The following is a 19,295-nucleotide window of genomic DNA, read 5'->3' as shown; positions in this document are numbered from 1 at the left end:
GAAAAAACTCAAAACACTATTTTGAGGGGACATGGGCATCCATACGTTTACTGCAGCATTGTTTACAATGGCCAAGATGTGGAGGCAGCCTGGGTGTCTATCAATGGAAGAATGGATAAAGAGGAGGTGGTGTATGTATCCAATGAAATATTGCTAGACCATGTAAGGGAATGGGTTCTTGCCATGTGCAATGGCATGGAGATGAGTAGAGTATAAGACAGACAAAGACAGATGCAATGTGATTTCACTCATATGTGGAATCTAAAGAACAAAATAAACAAAATAGAAACAAACTCATAGATACAGAAAACATTTTGATGGTTGCCATATGGGATGGGAGTTGGGGGTGTGAGTGAAGAAAGGGGAAGGGATTAAGAAGTAAAAATTTGTTGTTACAAAGTAGTTATGGAGATGTAGGGTACAGCATAAGAAATATAGTCAATAATATTATAATAATTATGTATGATGTCAGATGGGTACTAGATTTGTTGGGGGTGATGCCTGGGAGGGGCAGGGGGCAGGGTGTAAAAGATGAAGGGATTAAGAAGTACTAGTAGGTACAAAATAATCATGGGGATGTAAAGCATAAGGAATGTAGTCAATGATATGGCAATAACTATGTATAGTGCCAGGTTGGTACTAGAGTAGTCAAGGGGATCACTTCTTAAATTATATAAATGTCTAACCACTGTGCTGTATACCTGAAGTTAATATAAGATTGAATGTCAACTCTAATTGAAAATTTGAAAAAGGGAGGGAAAGTTGAAGGATAATAAGAGGTCCAAATTTCCAGGTATAAAATAAATAAGTCATTCTTGTCTCCCCACGTGGGTTCTGTCTTTTCTGTTCCACCTCCTTTTCCAGCCCAAATGTGCTCTACTTCTCCTTCCCCAGTACTTTGCTGTCCTCCCTCTTCAGGTAATGATCACAGATGTGGCCATTGGCACATCGTACCTGCCCTTCCTGCCTCTTGGTTCCACTTAGCTGTTAGCCTGTCTGCTGCTTCCTCCATGGGCTTCTGAGAGATGGGGAGTTTGCAGGCAGACATGGTGTGGGAGCTCGCTTCACTGGAGGACATCTGAATGCCAGAAGTGACCAGCCTGCTGCCTTGGAGAAATGGTTCACCCACACGAGGATGGTTAGGAGACCTCAGCACAACCAGCCTCTGTCCCAGGGGCCAGACTTGACGGTATTCAGATCAACGTGCCTCTCAGGACTGTTCTCCAATCAGGTGGGAGACATTAGTCCTGGGACATGGGCCAAGACCACGTAGATCCACAAAGCCAAGAACTGCCCAGTGGAGTATCTGTTATCTCCAATTCAAGCTCTGAGCCACAGGGAATATCTCCATGGAGGCAACAGGGCAGGGTGGAAAATTCCCTGGAACCTGCCAGCAATTTGTTGCTTACGGCAGGTGGAATAAAGAGTTGTCTGTTTGGGTATGAATAAATAGATAAATAAATAAATAAATAAATAAATAAATAAATAAATAAATCATGGGGATGTAATACACAGCATAGGGAATATAGTCAATAACATTGTGATAGCATAGTATGGGATCAGATGGTGGCTGGACTTGTGGTGATCACTTCTTTAGGTATATAAATGTTGACTAATTATAGTGTACCCCGCAAACTAATATAATATTGTATGTTAGCTATATTTTTAATACAAATCTTTAAAAAAAATAAAAGCCGATAAAAAATAAATGATCACCATGATATGTCTATAATAACCAGAATGTATAAAGAACACTTACAACTCAACAATAAAATGACAAATAACCCAAGTAAAAATGTAGAAAGAATTTAAATAGATATTTCCCCAGAAAGATATATGAATGAAGATAGGAGTATGAAAAGATGTTAAACATCATTAGTCATTAGGGAAATACAAATCAAAACCATGCCCACTGAGGCATCAGCGGTGGTAAGTGGAGGGTGAAAGAAATTTAGAATGGATAGTAGAGGAAGATGAAATGATGACTATCAATTGTGAACCCAAGACTGACTTCTATAATGTTGGTTGTAGTTTGTAATGCTAACCGTTCTCTTTTAAGTTTGCCCTCAAGAGGAGGCGACCCTCTAGAGTCCTGTAGAATCTGCTCCTCAAATATTTATAGAGAAATGTATCCAAGCGGCACAAATGGTGGATTGTGGCAGACAAAGAGATACACTACCTAGATCCTTTTTCAAGGGTGAATTTGCTGCTCAACTCTGGAAAGGGCAGTCAGCAGACTATGCAGCTGTCAGCTTCTTCACGGTGTGCCTCAGCTGCAGATTCTCTCTTTGCCCAAGTTACATCCTTCCTGGGGCAGCCCATATGTAGTACCTGAGCGAGTTTGACATGGGACCACTCTGATGGGACCAATATTCATTACAGAGCTCTCTGTGGGGTAACCCAAGTCTTTGTTTCGCTTACATCATACGTCAGCTTCTCCATTGGCCCAATCCTTCTTTATCCGCCTTCTACAGGTGTAAATCTCTAACAAACATCTTGCACCCTTACTCCATTTCAGCACCTATTTCTGGAGAACCCAAATGGTAATACCAGCCATGATGTTCAGATCCAGATTTAGAGGAAAAAATATATCTTGGTATGTCAAAATATACTTTACGTTGGCATTTTTAGTGGCATAAATTTATTCACAATATTTCCTTACAATTATTTCAATGTTTGTATGAATCTATAGTAATGTGTTTTCTCTCATTCCTATGTAGGTAATTTGTGTCTTTTAGCTTTTTTTCCTTAAATGAGTCTGGCTGGAGGTTTATCAATTACATTGATTTCCTTAAATACAAACATTTGATTTCATTGATTTTCCTCTATATATTTCTATATTACTGTTTTCTTCTTCATTGATTTCTGCTTTTACTATTATTATTATCATTATTAATATTAATCATTTTGGGTTTAATTTGCTCTTATGGTTTCTTAACATGGAAAAGCTTCCATTGAATTGGATCTTTCTTCTTTTCTTTTTGTTTTTAATTATTATTAGTTTCAGGTGTACAAAACAACATAATGATTAGACATTTACACCCCTCACAAAGTGAGAACCCCAAGGCTACTATCCACCTGACACCATGCACACCTATTACAATACCATTGGCCATATTTCCTATGCTGTACTTTGCATCCCATGACTATATATCTTTAAATAATAGTTGGTATTCAGTATTATTTTATATTAGCTTAAGGTGTACAGTTTAGTAGTTCTTTAGATTCCACATATAAGTGAGATTATATGGCATTTGTCATTCTCAGTCCGACTTCACTTAGCATAATGTCCTCTGGGTCCATCTACGTTGTTACAAAAGGTAAGATTTCATTCTATTTTATGACAGAGTAATATTCCATTGTATCAATGTACTGCAATTTTCTTTATCCAATCGTCTATTCCTGGGCATTTTGGTTGTTTCCATATCTTGGTTATTCCAAATAGCACTGCAGTAAACATAGGGGTGCATATATATATATTTTTCAAATCAGTGTTTTTTGGATTTCTTTAGATAAATACTCAGGAGTGGAATTGCTAGGTCATATGGCAGTTCTACTTTTTTTTTTTTTTTACAACATAGAATGCAATGTTTATTAAAGGATAATTTGTTTATTAGTTTCAGGTGTACAAAGCAACATAATAGTCAGACATTTACACCCCTCACAAAGTGATAACCTCCCTCCCCTAAGCTACTACCCCTCTGACATCTTATATAGCTGTTACAATAACATCCACTATCTTCCTTATGCTATACTCCACCTCCCATGACTATATATATTTTTTTCTTATAGGTGACATACAATATTATTCTACTTCAATTTAAGTTGTACAGTGCATTGGCCATGCATCTACACAGTCTATGAAGTGAGGTAGTTCGATGTTTAATTTTTTGAGGAACCTCCATACTATTTTCAATAGTGGCTGCACCAATTTGGAATCCCACCAACAGTGTATGAGGGATCCCCTCTCTCCACATCCCCGCCAGCACTTGTTGTTTGTTGATTTATTGATGATAGCCCATCTAACAGGAGTGAGGTGGTGTCTCATTGTGGTTTTCATTTGCATTTCTCTGAAGATTAGTGATATTGAGCACCTTTTCATATATCTATTGGCCATTTGTATGTCCTGTTTGGAGAAATGTCTATTCAGGTCTTCTGTGAATTTTTAAATTGGATTGTTTATTTTTTTGATGTTGAGTTATATGATATATATAACTCAGCATATAATATATATTAACCCCTTATCAGATATATCATGGGGAAATATTTTCTCCCATTCAGTAGGATGGCTTTTTGTTGATGGTTTCCCTTTGCTGTGGCAAAACTTTTTAGTTTGATGGAATCCCATTTGTTTATTTTTTTCCTTTTGTTTCCCTTGCTCAAATAAATACATTACTAAGGTTAATGTCTGAGAGTTTACTTCCTATATTTTCTTCTAGGAGGTTTATGGTTTCCAGTCTTACATTTAAGTCCTTAATCCATTTTGAGTTTATTCTTGTATATGATTGGTCCAATTTCTTTTTTTCTTTTTTTGCATGTATCTGTCCAGTTATCCCAGCACCATTTATTGAATAGATTGGCCTATGTAACCCTATGTAAATTCTTGCTTTCTTTTTCATAGATTAAATGACCATATAGGCATAGACATACTTCTGGGCTCTCTATTCTGTTCTATTGATCTATGTGTCTGTTTTTAGGCTAATACCATGCTGGTTTGTTTAATATGGCCTTGTAGTATAATTTGATATCAGGTATTGTGATACCTCCCACTTTGTTCTTCTTTCTCAAGATTGCAATGGCTATTCGGGGTCTTTCATGGTTCCATATAAATTTTAGTGTTATTTATTCTAGTTCTGTGGAAAATGCCATTGGTATTTTGATAGGGATTGAATGGAATCTATAGATTGCTTTGGTAGCAAGAACATTTTAACTATATTAATTCTTCCTGTCGATGAGCATGGTATATGTTTCCATTTATTCGTATCTTTTTAATTTCTCTTTTCAATGTCTTATAATTTTCTGAACACAGGTCTTTTACTTCCTTGATTAAATTTATTCCTATTTTATTTTATTTTGATGCAATTGTAAATGGGATTGTTTTCTTAATTTCTCTTTCTGATAGTTCATTATTGGTGTATAAATAAAGCAAGCAATTTCTGAATATTAATTTTGCATCCTACTACTTTACTAAATTCATTTATTATGTTGAGGTATCTTCTCTCTATTCCCACTTTGCTGAGATTTTTTATCATAAGTGGATACTGGATTTTGTGAAACACTTTTTCTGCATCTATTGATATGATCATATAATTTTTATTTTTCATTTTGTTTATGTGATGTATCACGTTAATTGATTTACAGATATTGAACCAGCCTTGCATCCCAGGAATGAATCCCACTTGATTGTGGTGTATGATATTTTTAATGTATTGCTGAATTCTGTTTGCTAATATTTTGTTGAGAATTTTTGCCTCTGTTGATTAGGGATATAGTTTTCTTTTTCAGTAATGTCTTTGTCTGGTTTTGGAATCAGGGTAATGATGGCCTCATAAAGTGAGCTTGGGAGCCTTCTCTCCTCTTGGGTTTTTTGGAATAGTTTCGGAAGAATAGGTTTTAATTCTTCTTTGAATGATTGGTAAAATTCACCTGTGAGGCCATCTGCTCCAGGACTTCTATTTGTTGGGAGCTTGTTGATTAGCAATTCAATTTCATTGGTAGTAATTGGTCTGTTCAGATTTTCTGTTTCTATCATCGCTTCTCGGCCTTTTGGCTAAGATCAAGTGTAGATTTTCTGTTTCTTCTTGATTCAGCCTTGAAAAATAGGATGCTTGGAGGCATTTATCCATTTCTTTGAGATTGTCCAATTTGTTGGCATATGAGGTCAGACAAGTTCCTGAACTCATCCTAGAAAAAGTGCTACATATCTCATTGCTAAATATCACTATGGTCACCTTCAAAGTACTACCCTTGGGAAGCTATGCACCAATGCCAGTGTCTAGTCCACCCTTCAAAGCAATTTTGGAACTCTTTTTCTGGAATGACCATCAGAACTGTCATCATATTACCTTTGATATCCTGAATGTCATCAAATTGTCTTCGTTTCAATATTTCCTTTATCTTTGAGTAGAGAAAGAAGTCACTGGGGGCCAGATCAGGTGAGTAGGGAGGGTGTTCCAATACAGTTATTTGTTTACTGGCTAAAAACACCTTCACAGACAGTGCCGTGTGAGGTGGTGCATTGTTGTGATGCAAGAGCAATGAATTGTTGGCAAAAAGTTGAGGTCATCTAACTTTTTCATGCAGCCTTTTCAGCACTTCCAAATAATGCATAGTAAACTTGGTTAACTGTTTGTCCAGTTGGTACAAATTCATAACGAATAATCCCTCTGATATCAAAACAGGTTAGCAACATCGTTGCAGCAAGTTCGCAAACTTAATTGTCAGACTATGTATATTTGCTCATATTATTCTAAATTTTTCTGTATTTCTGTGATGTCTGTTGTCACGTTTCCTCTTTCATTTCTGATTTTATTTATTTGGAGCCTCTCTCTTTTTTTCTTGATGAGTCTGGTTAAAGGTGTGCCAATTTTATTTATCTCTTCAAAGAACCAGTTCTTGGTTTTACTGATCTTTTGTAACTTTTTTAGCCACTATTTCATTTACTTCTGCCCTGACCTTTATTATTTCCTTCCTTACACTCACTTTGGGCTATTTTTTTTCCAGTTCTCTTACGTGTGAAGATAGACTGTTTATTTGAAATTTTTTTTGTTTCGTTAGGTAGGCCTGCATTGCTATGAATTCCCCTCTTAGGACTGCTTTTGCTGTGTCCCATAGATCTTTGGTCACTGTATTTTCATTTCATTTGTCTTGAAGTATCTTTTTATTTCTTCCTTGATCTCATTGTTGACTCATTCATTATTTAGTAGCATGTTATTTAGCATCCATGCATTTGTTTTTCAGTTTTGTGTGGTTTGTTGTTGTTTATTTTGTAATTGATTTCTAGTTTCATACCATTGTGGTCAGAGAAGACACTTGATATGAGTTCAATCTTCTTAAATTTACTGAGACTTGTTTTGTGGTCTAACATGTAGTCTTTCTTGGAAAATATTCCATGTGTACTTAAAAAGACTATATTCTGCTGCTTTGGGATGAAATGCTCTAAAAATATCAATTGAATCCATCTGGATCAGTGTGTCATTTAAGGCCGCTGTTTCCATGTTGATATTCTTCTGTCTGGAAGATCTGTCCATTGGTGTCAGTGGGTGTTAAAGTCCCCTACTATGATTGCGTTACTGTTGATCTCTGCCTTTATGTCAATTAGTATTTGCTTTATATATTTAGGTGCTCCTACATTAGGTACACAAATGTTTACTAGGATGATGTTTTTTTGTTGGATTGATCCCTTTACTATGGTGTAATGTCCTGTTTTGTCTTTTGTTATAGTCTTTGTTTTAAAGTCTGTTTTGTCTGATATAAGTGTTGCTTCCCCAGCTTTTTTTCTCATTTCCATTTGCGTGAAATATATTTCCCTCCTTTTACTTTCAGTCTCCATGTGTCTTTTGATCAGAGGTGGGTTTCTTGTAGACAGCATATGCATGGGTCTTGTTTTCTTATCCACTCAGCCTTTTGATTGGAGTATTTAATGTATTTACATTTAAAGTTATTATTGTTAGGTACATAGTTATTGCCATTTTATTATTCATAGTTTTGATCTTCATTTGTTTGTTTTCTCCTTTCTTCTGCTTAAAGAAGCCCTTTAACATTTCTTGTAATACTGGCTTGGTGGTAATGAATTTCTTTAGCTTTTTCCTGTCTGGGAAGCTCGTTATCTCTCCTTCTGTTTTAAATGATAGCCTTGCTTAGTAGTGTAGTCTTGGTTGTAGGCCCTTGTGTTTCATCACTTTAAATATTTCCTGCCACTCCCTTCTTGCTTGCGAAGTTTCTGTTGAGAAATCAGTTGATTGGCTTATAGGAGCTCCCTTGCAAGTAACTAGTTTTCTTTCTCTTGCTGCTTTTAGGGTACTCTCTTTTTCTTTAACCTTTGGCACTTTAATTATGATGTGTCCTGGTGTGGGCTTGTTTGGGTTTATCTTGCTTGGGACTCTCAGTACTTTCTGGGTTTGTATGTCTATTTCCTTCACCAGGTTAGAGTAGTTTTCAGTCATTATTTCTTCAAATAGGTTCTTGGTTCCTTGCTCCCTCTCTTCTCTTTCTGGTACTTCTATGATGAGAATGTTGTTATGCTTCATGTTGTTCAAATAATCCCTTAAATTATCTTAGTTTTTTTAATTATTATTTTTTCTTTTTGTTTTTCCTATTGGATGTTTTGTGCTACCTTGTCTTCTAAAACACTGATTTGATCCTCTGTTTCATCTAATCTGTTGTTGGTTCCTTCTAGTGTATTCTTCATTTCAATTATTGTATTCTTTGTTTGTAATTGGTTCTTTTTATGGTTTCTATGTCCTTCTTTACTTTCACTATCTCTTTTTGAAATTCTCACTATGTCCTTGAGTATTCTTATAACCAGTGTTTTAAACTCTGTCTCTGGTAGGTTGGTTGCCTCCATTTCATGTAGTTCTATTTCTGGAGGTTTTTCCTGTTCTTTTATTTGGGAAATGTTTCTTTGTTTCCTTATTCTGGCTGCCTCTCTGTGTTTACTTCTATGTATTATGCAGCTCTTTATGTCTCTCAGTCTTTTCTGGGTGGCCTTCTGTAGTATGTGTCCTGTGTGGTCCAATGGTGTAGTCTCCCTGATATCCTCTGCATGCATTCCAAGAGTGTCCCTTGTGTGTATTGTGTGTATTCTCCTGTTGTAGTTTAGCCTTGATTGCTTTTGGCAGTGGGTGAGATTGACTCCCAGGATGACTGTGAGGATTGGCTATGCCCACAGTGTATGAGCTGCTGTGTAGGGGGTGATTCCTCAGAGGAGGATCTGCTGCTGCAGGTTCTTGTTCCTGTTGAGACCACCCTTTGGGTGTGCTGCTTGTGTGGCTAACCAAGTAGTGCTCTGGTGTGGTCTGAAGCTGGCCTCTGGGTGTGTTATTTCTGGTATCTCTTGGGAGGGGCTCCCATGCAGGCCAATTTCAGTTTTGCCTGTGACTGGCCCCGGGCTGCCTGGTAGAAATCACAAAGCTACCATGTTTCCCCAAAAATGAGACCTAGCTGGACAATCAGCTCTAATGCATCTTTTGGAGCAAAAATTAATATAAGACCCAGTCTTATTTTACTATAAGACCGGGTATAATATAATATAATATAATATAATATAATATAATATAATATAATACAATATACACAACATTACATAATATAATACTGGGTTTTATATTAATTTTTGCTCCAAAAGATGCATTAGACCTGATTGTCCGGTAGTTGTTTTTTTTGTTTGTTTGTTTGTTTGTTTTTATTGTGGTAAAAAAAAATACGTAACATAAAATTTAACAACTTAACCATTTTTAAATGTATAGTTTAGTAGTGTTCAGTATATTCACATTGTCATGAAACAGATCTTCAGAACTTTTTCATCTTGCAAATCTGAAACTTTATACCCATTAAACAACTCTTCTTTTCCCCCTCTCCACCAGCCCCTGGCAACAACTATTCTACTTTCTGTTTCTATGAATTTATATACCTCATATAAGTGGACTCATACAGCATTTGTCTCTTTGTGGCTGGCTTATTTCACTTAGCATAATGTTTTCAAGGTTCATCCATGTTGTATCATGTGACAGGATTTCCTTTCTTTTTAAGGCTAAATAATATTTGATTGTATGTATATACCATACTTTGTTTTTCCATTTTTTGTTTTGAGGGGGTGAAGGGAACAGGACTTTATTGGGGAACAGTTTGTACTTCCAGGACTTTTCCAAGTCAAGTTGTCCTCTCAATCTTAGTTGTGGAGGGTGCAGCTCAGCTCCAGGTCCAGTTGCTGTTGTTAGTTGCAGGGGGCACAGCAGGGGGCACAGCCCACAATCCCTTGCAGGAGTCCAACTGGCAACCTTGTGGTTGAGAGCCGGCGCTCCAACCAACTGAGCCATCTGGCCACCCAGGAGCTGAGCGGCAGCCCTTTGACTTCATTCTAGTTGTGGAGGGCGCAGCTCACTGGCCCATGTGGGAATGGAACTGGCAGCCCCGTTGCCCAGAACCCTCACTCTAACCAACTGAGCCATCTGTCTGCCCCTGTTTTTCCATTCTTCCATCAATGGACATTTGGGTTGCTTCCACCTCTTGGATATTTTGAATAGTACTGCTATGAACATGGGTGTGAAAATTTCTTTTGGAGATTCTGTTTTCAATTCTTTTGGATACATACCCAGAAATGGGATTGCTGTATCCTATGGTAGTTCTATTTTTAATGTTTTGATGAACTACAATACTGTGTTCCCTAGCAGTTGCATCATTTTAAAATCCTACCAACAGGACACAAGGGTTCCAATTTCTTCACATCTTTGCCATCACTTGTTATTTTCTGTTTTTGTGATAGTAGCCATGCTAATAGGTGTGAGGAGATAGCTTGTTGTGGTTTTGATTTACATTTTTTAATGATTAGTAACTACGTTTGTACATCACCTTTGGAGAAATGTCTATTAAACCTTCACTCTCTCCTTGTGCCCCACATCTGGGCAAGCTAATAATAAAGCCTGAAAACATCCTACTTTAGTGCAGCAGGAGTTTCAAAACATAGAAGCCTTTGCCCACACAGAGGAACTGTCACCCCAGCCCTAATCCTAACCACAATTAAAATCCCAAACCAAACTCCTTTCCTTGGTTTCTTAAGCCACTTTTGGACCAACTTGAGAGGCCTGGCTGCTCTCCACAGAAAACCCCATTATGTAAGTAATAAACGTTTTCATACCCTCTTAGTGTGTATGTGGTGTCATCAGTCTTGACGTCTGAACCAAATTTTGGGTGAGGGTTCAACCTGTTCCTGCATGATGGTCACAAAAGATGTCTGTCATATCTTTCATCATGGCCTCCAGGTAACTACTGCAACTCTAAACAACACATCTTCATACCAGCATCGCAAGTATGAGTGCTTATGATGGAAGATTTTCACATCATTGGTCCTCTATCTATCACAAAAGAAAATGTTTCCCTGAACCCCCCAGCAAATTTCCTGATATGTCTTACTGACCAGCACAGGGTTACATGCCCACCTCTCACCCAGTCACTGACAAATGAATACAAGATTGGCTGAGCAAATCATGAGATACTGCCTAGGGCCTCACATATCATTGTCTAAGCAATGTTAGAGGTTCTGTTAGCAAGGAAGAAAGTAGGATTTGCTCTTGGCTATTAACCAACTGACAACATCTGCCACAGGAATATTGATACAGTCCTTTTTCAGATATTTTATGTAGAATTTTTACAGATGGGTCAGTATATTTTATACTATATTATTTTGTACACTGTTTTCCTGATTAACTATTAAAATTGTGTTGGCTTCACACAATGAACTGGAGAGCTGTTCATCTTTTTCTATGGTGTGGAATATACACCTTTAACTTACAATACGCATCTTTAACTTATTTCAATATATCTTTAGGTAAAAAATGAACAAAACAAACAAGCAAAAACTCACAGACACAAACAACAGTTTAGTGGTTACCAAAGGGTAAGGGGAAGTACGTAGAAGAGGATAAAGGGGGTCAAATATATGGTGATGGAAGGAGATTTGACTTTGGGTGGTGAACACACAATGCAATATATAGATGATATATTATAGAACTATAAACTTGAAATCTACATAATTTTTTTAATCATGTCACCCCAATAAATATAAATAAGTAAATACATAAATAAATAAATATTAGAACTGGAAAAAATAAAATGGACAGATATCAAGGCTACTCAACATCTTGGCATAGCTAAGAAGGTATGCTAATCAATATTTATTGAATGCCAGCAAGGAAAAACAATGTGATGCTAGATCCTGATACCTCACAGCACATCAATTATATCTGTTTTGCACATTATTGATGCTCAATAAATGTGTATTATTTTCTTTAAAAAAAGAGTTATTATAATCTTTTGTGTATAATGCAAGAATCTCACTACAAGGAATTGCTCTTGGATATTAACCAAAAGTTACATAGAAATGTTGGTACAATCTCTTTGCAGCTATATTTATAAGTAAGGTGGGTCAACAGCATTCTTTTTGGTAATATATTTTTCTCATTGGATATTATATTATAATGGCTATACAAAATGATCTTGGGAGCTTTTCACATTTTTCTATGTCTGAAATGGCATATATCATAACTATCTGATTTTAAAGGCTAAATAAGAATTAGTATGGAATCATTTTTGTGCTTTTAATAACTGACTACACTCTATGCTTCTGTAAGTTGCAGTGCTCCAGGAACTCAGTCCTCTAAAGTCTGGTTGTTAAATACCATCAATTCACTATTAATTTCTAAATTTATATTTCCAAACCAATTTCTCCCCCATGCTCCACGCCTGTATATCCCAGAAGGCCTACTTGATACCTCCACAATGGTCACAAGGAGACATCACAAACCATATCTCTGAAATAGTACTCTTGCTTTTTGCTTTCTTCTGCCAGTCTTCTCCATCTCAGAAATGGTAACACCATCCACCCACTTACTCAAGCCTAAAAACTAGGAGTCACCCTTGTCTCCTTCCTTTCTCTCAGTCTTTACAATCCTTATACAAACAATCTAAATACCTGCTAGTTTTACTCTCAAAATGTATTCTCAGTCCATATATTCTCATGTCCACTAACATCACTTTAGACTAAGCCAAATCATGATCATTTCTTGCTGGGTAACTGCAACAGATTCCAAACTGTTATCCTTATTTCTACACTTAATTCCATATACAGGCATACCTCATTTCATTGTGCTTCCCTTTATTGTGCTTTGCAGATATTGCTTTTTTTTTTTTTTTTTACAAATTGAAGGCAAGACCCTCCACCAGCAAAAAGATTATGACTCATTGAAAGCTCAGATTATGGTTAGCATTTTTTATCAATAAAATTCTTTTAAATTAAGGTATGTACATTGTTTTATTAGACACAATGCTATTGCATACTTAATAGACTACAATATAATATAAACATAAACATAACTTTTAGATGCGCTGGGAAACAAACAAAATTATGTGACTCGCTTTATTATGATACTCGCTTTATTGTGGTGGTCTGCAACCAAACCCACAATATCTCTGAGGTGTGTTTGTAATCCCTATTCTATGCAACATCCAGAGTAACACTGTTCAGATCTGATAACACCACTACTAGAAACACTACGATGTTGCCCCTTCATACCTTAAATAAAATTCAATCTTTTTTTAAGTTTTTATATGATATTTTTATTGGAAAATTTAGTAATCTGTAACCAAAGAAAATAAAAGTCACCCAGAGATACTATTGTTAAGATGTAGTCTGTTTCTTTCTACATGAAGATTTAGAAAAAAATGAAATTGCAGTCATATGCTGTACATAAAACATCACAGATTGCTTTTTTTACATAACATTATATCATGTGCCTATTCTCTAAATAGTCTTGTAAAACACTCTAATAGCAGAATTACCTTCTATTTACAAGTATCCCATAATTTATGTACCGTATAGGATATTTAAGTTATATCTAAGCTTCTACTATTAAAAATAAAGCTGCCATTAACTCATTTAAATATAAATTTTTACTATATTTCTCATTTAATATTCAATCTTCTTAATATTGCTTCTGAGTTCAATATGACACTTTTGTCTATGTTTCCAATATCATCTCATTCCACTCCATACCTAACTTACCATGTTCTCACCACCCTGGGATCTTTTCTACTCCTTGAAGATTTGGAGCTTTTCTATACCAAGACTTTCGCCACTGGACTTCTGGGTCTCAGATCAAATATTACCTTTTCATAGACACCTTCGTTAAATTCCTTCTTTACAGGGGCAATCTCAAACTACTCTGTAATCTATCTCTCACATCAATTTATATATTAACTTGATATCACAATGCTTATTTACCTTTTTCATTTATTATTCCAATATTATTATGCTTATTTACCTTTTTCATTTATTATTTCATTTATTATTCCTCATATAAATGGCATGAGGGCTGGGAATTTTTCAATATTTTCCACCACTTTTTGTCAAGTGAACATACTATGTGTTCAATAACTATGTGTCAAAGGAAGAAAAATGTATGGATCTGATGATTAAGAGAGAGTCTAAGTTGGAAATATACAATTGTGATAGAGGTAGTATTTAAAATTATGAGAGTGACTAAGCTCATCCAAGGAGAGCATATAAAATGAAAAGAGGAGGGGTCTGAGGACAAAACTGGGGAAACATCAACTTTAGGGCCTTGGGCAGAAGAAGAACAAGCAGTTCAAAGAAACTGAGAAAGATAGGTCAGGGATAGGAGGAACATCAGTAAATGTGATGTCACAGAAACCAAGACAAGATGAAATGTAAAGGATGAATGGTCAACAGAATTAAACCCTATTGAAAAATCATGTGAAAACTAACGTTCACAGTATCTACTAGCTTTTATACTGAGGTAGGGACTGCTGGTGATCTTATCACAGAATTTTCACTAAATTTGGGGGAGGGGGCAAAAACCAAAGTGCAGCAGGTTAAATGGTGAAGGGAGCACAATGAAGTGGACATAGTGTAGACAACACTAATGAGAAGGGAGAAAGGCCACGACATAGGATACAGGGAGGACATTATTCTAAGGACAGAGGGAACTTGAACAAGTTTGTATATGGGGGGAAAATATCCAGTAGCACAGGAAAACGGGGACAATAAAATGTGTTGAAGTCCCTGAGGAAATGGAATAGGACGGACTGGGATCTGTAGCATAAAGACAGGATTTATTTTAGCAAGGAAAGCTAAGGGACATCATGGCTCAATCGCTTGATTTTCTTAATGAGAGGAACTTCAAGGTCATCTGCTTAGAATGAGGAAGGGAGGAGTGCAGACAGCTTGAGACTGTATAGAAAGTTTGATATAGCAACTGAGAGTTGCGGAAACGGGAGATGAACCAAAAAGAGACCACCATGCACCCACTCACCCGACTCCTAGGTTAGAAATTCATTCCGCGTGTCTGGGTGTTATCCTTCAGAAGCTCTTGGAAACAAGAGTAGTCTCTGGGCACACTGAAGTCTCCAGCTCAGTCACCCAGCCGGCCTGCCCTGTAGGAGGCGTTGTGCCAAGGAAAGTAGGTCTCGGGCAGAGCCCAGCGCAATCGCCCAACTTGCCCGCCAAACAGGGGTCGCACTGCTGAATCTGGTGTGTCGCAACACGCCTTGCGGCATAACTCAGAGCCCATATCTGTGACGTGTTACTTAGTCGACCCCGGTAGGGGGTGGTGTGGGAAGTGAATCGGCTTCACTCTTTGTTAGGAGAACGAGTGGGAGACGAAGGAGGTCGAAGAGGAGGCCAAGACTGGGCAAGGACGGAAGTAGGACTGAGCGAGGAGGTGAGGGGCCGGTTGGGAAGTGGCTACCGCTTACAACAGTAGCGGTGGGGGAATCTGCTGACTAGGCCGCGGCAGCCATGGCCTTAGACTTAGGGGACGTCAGGAGTGGTTTCCGCCACATCGAGGTAGTCATGTTCATCAACGAAGAGGTGCTCAATAATGGCGGCGGCCCGGACTTCTACTTGACCTTCCGCTCGCGGCCCTGGAACGAAATAGAAGATGAGCTGCGATCCATTATAGCTGACCCTCACGTGCCACAGGCCACCAAGAGGGCCTGTACCTGGAGCGCGCTAGCTTTGAACGTGCGTGTGGTCGCGAGGCAGCTGGAGCAGCAGGCGTACGGGGTCTCGCGGCTGCAGGAGCAGATGGAAGAGCGCGAGACGGCTGCCTGGGCTCTGGCTTCCCAGCTGCAGAGGCTACGCAAAGAGCGCGATTTGCTGGTCTCCCAGTTGCGTGGAGTGCGGGAAGACCTGCGGCAGGCGCTGAATGACTGCGAATCTATGCGCCGCTGGCAGCCGGCAGAGAGGTGGTCCCAGGAGGTTGTAACAGAGTCTCGACCCCAGCGGCTCGGGTATGATGTGTGGCCTATGAATGCGGATGAGCGAAACAAGGTGCTAGTTGAAATGAGGCAGCGTAGGAAGGATGTGGATTCCCAGAGGCAGGAAGCCCAGATGGTATCGACAACGGGTGTGCCCTATGTGCCAGGATCTACAAGTCCCTGGGCCCAGGTTGTCGAAGCCCCTCTGCCAATGCCATTCCCAATGGCGGTACCCACCACCTCCCGCAGCCATAGTGGTTTCAGGAGGAACAGTAGCAGGAACCGAATTCCCACCCCAGATGCCTACTGGGATGATCTACCCACTTGGCATGTGGCCTGCAGTTGGGTCCCAGGAGGAGATGGCTCTTCAGCTGAACCAGAGAATCCAAGGCCAAGAGAAAGGTCCTGTGAGGCCCCACTTCGTAAACCCCTCAGGGCACAGCTGGAGCCAAGAAGACCAAAGGAAGCAGCAACCTCAGGGACAGGTGCCCACACTACCAAAAGGTAAGAAATCCTTTGAATCCCAGCAAGAGGAGAAACTTGCCACAGACCTCAGGAGGAGGGATCGGGCATGCCTATGGTATAGAGTGTGTTTAATTTTTCCTGGCACTTGGCTTGCGATAAATGCAAGAAAATCTATATACTAAGTGAGGTAGGAAGCCTTGACCCAAAACAAGCTCCTCACTGAATTCAGGGATATAGAAAAAGAATGGACACATACTTCAAAGAGAAATCAATTTCTGGAGGCCCCCTTCTGATCAAAAACTGATTTTTATTTACATCATAGAAAATTTGAAAACCCAGCAAACAAAAATTTTCACTATGCTACCATCAAGCAATAAGCATTTTTAACACATTAATATATCTATTTCTGCATGTGGATCTCTTTCCCCCAGTTTCATATTGTATATGTGTGTATATAATGCATATTGTTTTGAAGAAAGATGAGATTCTATTGAATATGTTCATTAATCTTTTAAAGGAAAATTTCTCCAATTGCATTTCAGTTCACAGATGGTAGACTCTGGATGGCTGTTGCCCTGGAGAGGCTGCCATGATGACACATTGTCTTTTTCTCCTTTCTGTATTCTCTTTAAACTCCTTTCTCCCATAATACCAGGTCTTTGGCAGATAATAACCATTTATTTATTTATCTATTTATTTTATTATTTTTTGACATTTTAAATTTTTTTATTAAATTTATTGGGGTGACATTGGTTAGTAAAATTATATAGGTTTCAAGTGTACAATTCTATAATACATCATCTATATATTGCATTGTGTGTTCACCACCGAAAGTCAGTTTTTCTTCCATCACCATATGTTTGATGCACTTTACCCTCTTCTGAGAATAACCATGCTTTTAGAACATAAGATGTATATGGGGAACTGCTTTTCCTTGAGAATGCTATTATTATGCTATAAACTGCAGTAGTGTTCATATGTGCTTCTTGATTTGGTTTTTATAACATTCATAGGTGAGGGCTTGTTCTTTGTGTCTCTAAGCTCCAGGAACATTATATGAAGTTGAAAAAGCTCCAGCTCCCATTGTGTGAATTCTCACAAAATACCCTTCTGGCTCTCAGCAAGCAGCCTTCACCTCAATGAGACCTCAACTGGCTAGAGCTAAAAAAGAATGTGAAGGAATCTGGCACACATCTTGGAACAAGGAAGAGCAGGCAGATTTTTATTAGAATGTAATGCTTCTGTTGGGGAAAAGGGATTGACAGCACAGTTCAAAGAGGATTTGGAAGATAGTGTTAAATTTTAGATATTATAGCAATTTTATTGCATGTCATTCATTAATTAAACAGTTATTAATTGTCTAATATGTGTTAGGAACTACAATTATATGTTATTATCTGGTGCACACATTATAACCCAGTTAGGTGAGTTTTGATTAGATGACAGGAGAAAGCCTAATTTGAGATGCAGTGTAGACCAGGGGTGTTTACTTTGTTTAGCATGTACTGTGGCTTTTGAGTGAACCCAACTGAAATAATGTCAAGATCCATTTCTACAGTTCTGGAGGCAAAGTGAGAGAGACTTTCATGGAAGGACTTGAATAACTGAATAGCTCATCACATCAATCCCAGTGGAGACGAATGTGCAGTGGCAAATATAGGGAAAGTGGCCTCACAATTATGGGAGCAGGACTTTTCTGATACTCTTGCTGATTTCCTCCCTTGAGAGGGACAGCTATCCTGGTTGTCTGAAAAACCGCTGGGTGACTGTCTTAAAGAAGGACAGTGCTTGGGCTTCAGCCTCGGCCACTTTCACTATACACTCAAGGCTTCAGCCGCGGCCACTTTCATCTCAAGTCCCTTTCCAGTCAAGAGTGGATGAAGAACAAAATGGATTCCAAGGACAGACATCATGCTAACATCATTGGGACATCATTGGGAGGACTAATTGGATTAAAAATAGAATGGACTGGGACGGGCACTCTTGAGAATGCCCCTGGGCCCCTTGTCATCCACTTGGTGTGTTGTTTGTTCTCTGGACTCCCCAGAGGCAGGTGAAGCCAAGGGGGTGGGAAATTAGATCAGCTTTCAGTCTGAAAAAGATGGCCTAAAGTTTGCCCCTTGAGATCCCAGTTCACCAAAGGTTTTTCTCATTCTAACTAGTAATAAAGTGTGTGCACTTGCTGGCTGTGTCTTCTGTGTAGTGTGCATCTCGGTAGGTTTGCTCAGAGGCAGCGGCTTAAATCTGCATCTTCCCTCCATCCCACTGAGGTGAAAGTGCTATCTCATTCTCTATTGAAGGGCCCCTCTTCTTCCCAAGAGTTACTCAAGAATGGCTGGGGGAGGCTCTGTTGGCCCTTCAATTCATTTCATCATTGTGCCTGCTAGCCTCACTTTCCAAGTCCACATGATCTTTCAAAGGTGGGCGTGTCTGCTGCTCCTGGCCCTGTAAGGCACAAGAGGTGAGGTGGTGAGGGGGCTTCTGCCTAGGCTGGGAGACCTAATGCTTGGGGTCCAGCCTCCCTGTGTGCACCAAGAAGCCATTTCCTTGAAGCCCTGTCTCTCTGAGTAGAAATTTCCCTTCTGCGTGTCTGTTCTCCAAAGCACTGTCCCCTCCCTCCTGTGCATAATCCCATCAAGGTGCTCAGGATTCTGGAAAATAGCCAGGCTTAGACAGTCTGCTAACAAGACAAATGTTCCCTGAGGCAAAGTGGGGTGGCTGGCTACAAGCTTGGTATAAGGGCAGGGATGGGGCAGAGCACAGATGTGATCCTGCCCCACCAGCTTTCTCCCTTCCCTCGGAGGCCTGATTACTGGGAGGCCTTGGTTGCTTGGGAG

The 19,295-nt window shown here is 38.8% G+C and overlaps 1 protein-coding gene across 1 annotated transcript; it reads left to right on the top strand.

The window, feature by feature from the left end:
• The first annotated feature begins 15,105 nt into the window (after positions 1-15,105).
• Positions 15,106-18,591, top strand: LOC117024779 (testis-expressed protein 13D). The gene is made up of 2 exons (XM_033110310.1): positions 15,106-16,497; positions 17,500-18,591. The coding sequence occupies exons 1-2, from the start codon at positions 15,533-15,535 to the stop codon at positions 17,516-17,518; spliced, it is 984 nt and encodes a 327-aa protein (XP_032966201.1). The 5' UTR covers positions 15,106-15,532; the 3' UTR covers positions 17,519-18,591.
• Positions 18,592-19,295: the final 704 nt, after the last annotated feature.

This window comes from Rhinolophus ferrumequinum, chromosome X, assembly GCF_004115265.2.
Source record: "Rhinolophus ferrumequinum isolate MPI-CBG mRhiFer1 chromosome X, mRhiFer1_v1.p, whole genome shotgun sequence".
NCBI lineage: Eukaryota > Metazoa > Chordata > Mammalia > Chiroptera > Rhinolophidae > Rhinolophus > Rhinolophus ferrumequinum.
This window is presented reverse-complemented; position numbering and strand designations above follow the sequence as displayed.